The sequence below is a fragment of the Halyomorpha halys genome, unplaced genomic scaffold, assembly GCF_000696795.3.
Source record: "Halyomorpha halys isolate HHAL.00 unplaced genomic scaffold, Hhal_1.1 Scaffold1494.1, whole genome shotgun sequence".
NCBI classification, from domain to species: Eukaryota; Metazoa; Arthropoda; class Insecta; order Hemiptera; family Pentatomidae; genus Halyomorpha; species Halyomorpha halys.
This window is the reverse complement of record NW_027110725.1, coordinates 74,258-78,255: the sequence shown is the minus strand read 5'-3', so window position 1 is coordinate 78,255 and position 3,998 is coordinate 74,258. Positions and strand designations below refer to the sequence as shown.

The window sequence follows — 3,998 nt, the reverse complement described above, 5'->3', positions numbered from 1 at the left end:
TTTATAAATTCTATTTTATAGTCTGAGATTAGTGTAACAGATTAATGTTTTCAATTTATTATAATTATAGAATTTGATTTCACCACTTAAATGGCATCTTCTTCTAAGAGAAAAGGTTCACACAAAGTTTTGCTTGAAGATACTATTGTTGCCACTCCGAGGCCTCAAGCATCATCTACAGTGGAGAGCAAGTACAAAATGAACGGGTGGTTGGTAAACTTATTAATCTTTCAAAATCGAATAAATCTTAAATTGGTCATTTATTTAGGACTACTATTCTTGATTGCTATTTAGAATTACCCTATGAAGTTTTTGTGACCGCTGTGATTATACTCATGTAATAAAATAATTTTAACAATTACTAATAATCCTTATGAATGGAGTAACCTTTTAGAGAAATAGTTTGATCATCAATTTAAAACAAAGTAATCATATGTTTTTTAAATATGTTAATTTTGCTGTTATTGTTATTCATTTTCTATGTCACCTGATTATATTTTTTTTAAATCACACCTGCAACCAGAATTTACCTGTTTATTTTTTTAACAAGAATAATATTAAAAAATATTATTTATCTTAAAAAACACAATTGAGGCATATTGGTACCAAGTCGTCTGAGTACCCAAAATTTAAAAAAAGTATTTCCACATCAAAATGATCTATGCCCTATTGTCAATGTCATGCCAACAGATTTGACTCCAGAAAACTACCTCTGGAAGTCCAAAAGATGAAACTATGTTTATCTATAACTGCATGTTCCTTCTGAATTGTTTAAACCATTTCCTATGCCCCCTAATTTCTGGCCCTTAGATAGCTTTATCCTCCCATGCACCAAATATGTAATTCATTTCAGTTATCTCTAGACATTATTTCAACTTTGAATGTTACATCTATTGAAGCAATTCATTGATTTTTAACAAATACTTAATATTTATTAGTTATGGAAAAGAAGAAAAGCCGAGCAAAGCTCAAGAAGGAAATTTAGAAATTGAAGATCTTGCTTTGCAGCGAAGAAAAGCTGCTTTGGCTGAATTGGAAAGAAAACTAGAATGTATTTCTCCTTATTGGGGTGAAGAACAGCCTATCACAGCTGGCAAAAGTTCTACTTCATTGTTTGGTAAATTTTATATGTATTTTTTTTTTTAAGTTTAATACATTTCTCACCTTATAAATATTGCTTTGTAAAAATATTTTTTCAATCTGAACTTTTCAATTAAATACTATGTATAATTATTGGTTTCTTTCCAGTAGTTTAATAAACTAAGTGATATATCTAAAATTTATTTTTTAAACAGTTGGAGATCAAAATGGTGAAAAATATATCTTAAGTATTTTCGATTTTTAGTTGATTCCTACAGAACCTCCCTGACCCTGTGTTTTAAAACTGTAAAATTTAATGTTTTTAAAATAATTAATGAATTAGACATGGGTCAAACCTAATTCCAACTATTATCTCTCAACTACTATGGTTGCTAAACATAGTATTGTTTATTTTAATTTTCTTGGTTGTTAATATCACCATAGTGACAATGACACCCTTATCCAGTTTCTATGTTCTACTCTTAATAAGTGAGATATACAGATTAAGGAGAAACATCCAGCAAGGCCTCTGTGTTTCCTCCAAACATTCGTAGCTTGCCTGAAACAACTATCACCCGGCCTTAGCGAGTATAATTCAGGGTTAATATATGTTTAAGGATAGCTGAATTTATGGAAGGATTTGAGGCAGGCTAAAAATGTTTGGTGAGAATCTAAAACGGTTAATTAGTGGGCGTTAAGCACCAGGTTCAGTACGTTCCTATGGAATTTAAATATTTAAATTAGTAAAATTTTCCTTTAAATAATATAATACCTTTGAGAAATATTTTATTTAAATTTTTTTTTAAGTTCTTATATTATTTTCTGTATAATCTGAAAATATATCATTTTGTCCTTTTTATGCTGCTATTAGGAATTTTCTTTATTTCTATATTTATCCTTTAAATAAGACATTATTTATTGTTATTTTTTTTTAAATTTATTTAATACTGGCCATCAGTTTTGGCAATTTCATTTTGATCTCCCACTGCCGCCCCTGTCTCCTACTATTTATTTGTTTTACTGATATTACTGATACTATTAAACCTAAATTTTTTTCAGTTTTCTAGTGTTGTTATTTTTATATAATTTAGTGTGTCAATTTTTCAGTAATATTTTTACCTTTGGTTTTAGGTGATTCAACATTTGGAATGAGTCATCCATCATTTTTAAAAATGGACATGTAAGTCTATAACTATATCCTATTTTTTTAGTCAAACAACTTTAACAATGATCTAGTAAGTGGAGCTTAGGCCAGCAGGTTACACTAAATGAAGGGAAAGACTCCCTCCTTCTCTCGCCCCTACACAACTTCAGACAGCTGCTTTATTAAATAGACTCTGACTTGAATTAATTTTTTAACATGTTGAAATTCATTTTACATTCTTTCAATCATTTGCATTATTTCGTAAGTTATTAGTAAGTGAATTAGTAAAAAAAAATAGCTTTAAAATTATGAATTTTCTGTGTTATTTATTTTTATCCAACGATTATAATCAATTAATTATTTATTGTTTAAATGATTGATTCATTTAGGAAAGGGAAATTTCTGAAGAAAAAGTTGATGTTGAGAAATAGCTTTTACCTTAACTACAGCACATAAAAGAAGTTAAACTATTTTTATTTTGAGTGTGTATAAATTAAAATATTTTAGATTTTGCCGGTCATTAGATAAGCTATCTTCTTTGGTTCATTTGGAACATTCTCTCATTCTAATCTTTTTTTCTTCTTCAGTCCTTTTCAAACTTTTTCTAATTCTAATGATAATTTAATCAAAAAATTCATCATAAGCCCATCTCATTCGACGATTCTCCCTTATCATCATCTTTTGCTTATCCTGTTCTTCCTCTCTTGGTATCCAATCCTGCAGGAACTTTCTTATAACCCCTGTGGATTCCCCATTTTCTTGTCCCATGGCATTCACGGTTATGGCTCCAAATAACCAATTGGCCACAGCGTTTTCTTTGCCCGGTTTATATAGTACTTTCATGTTGTATTGCGCTAGGAACTCCTTCCAGCAAGTAATTCTGACTGAAAATTCCTCCAGCTTACCCATCCACTGCAGAGGTCTATGTATGTATCTATGTCAGTATGTACCTTGAATCTTCTGCCGAACACATGTTGTCCAAAGTGGTTGACAGCCCACACTATTCCCAGGAGTTTTCACTCCATTGCACTGTATCTAATTTCTGTCTGTGTAAGATGTCTGCTGGGGTACACCACTGGGTGCTCTTATCCTGAAATAACACCATTCCCTGTGAGTCCTTACTCGCATTTGTTGTTATCGTGAAATGCAGGAAAGCGAGTACTGGCTCTTGCTGCAGTCTCTCCATGCTCATCTGATATTGCCTTCCACGATCTGGTTAACGATAGCCTTGCTGCATTACTTCAGTAGATTGTTGTGGGACAAGATACTTGGCCATTTCTGGTACAAACCTCCTGTAATAATTCAGAGTCCCCCAACAACCTCCTGAATTCCTTTTACTTCCCTAGCTACCCCATTTTCAGTGACTTTATCTGCGTCAGGTTTAACTCCTTTTCTAGAAATTGTGTGACCCAAAAATTTTATTTGCTCCTGCCCTAGTGCCTTGCAGACTTGCCCCCAACAGTTTGAGCCCAAAATGTCTGCTCCTCTGGAACACGCTATTTGCTGCTACAAAGTTATGTAAGCTTGTAGTAACCCCTCTCAAAATTGAATGCCATCTTGTTTACACCTGTACTTGGTCCTTGTCCATCAATTCTGTTAACTTGTGCCCGATTCCATTGAAACAAGACAAAACTTGGTATCGGTCATTAGTACAAAACTTAGTAAACACCACTTAAGTGTCAGCGAGAGCAAAAAAAGAGAAAAAGGAATAAGATATGATAAAGTCAGACTTCAGTAAAAGACTGCTTTATTGATTCCCAAGTTCCTCTAATGT

General features: G+C 32.2%; 1 protein-coding gene across 2 annotated transcripts in view; it reads left to right on the top strand.

The window, feature by feature from the left end:
• The window catches only part of LOC106689844 (uncharacterized), a 40,129-nt gene that overhangs the window by 422 nt on the left and 35,709 nt on the right, over positions 1–3,998 (top strand). For both annotated transcript variants that reach the window (XM_014435031.3, XM_014435032.2), the window contains exons 2-4: positions 71–209; positions 939–1,117; positions 2,212–2,260. In XM_014435031.3, coding sequence (XP_014290517.1) covers positions 91–209; positions 939–1,117; positions 2,212–2,260 — 347 coding nt within the window. In that variant the 5' untranslated portion in view covers positions 71–90. The remainder of the gene's footprint in view (positions 1–70; positions 210–938; positions 1,118–2,211; positions 2,261–3,998) is intronic.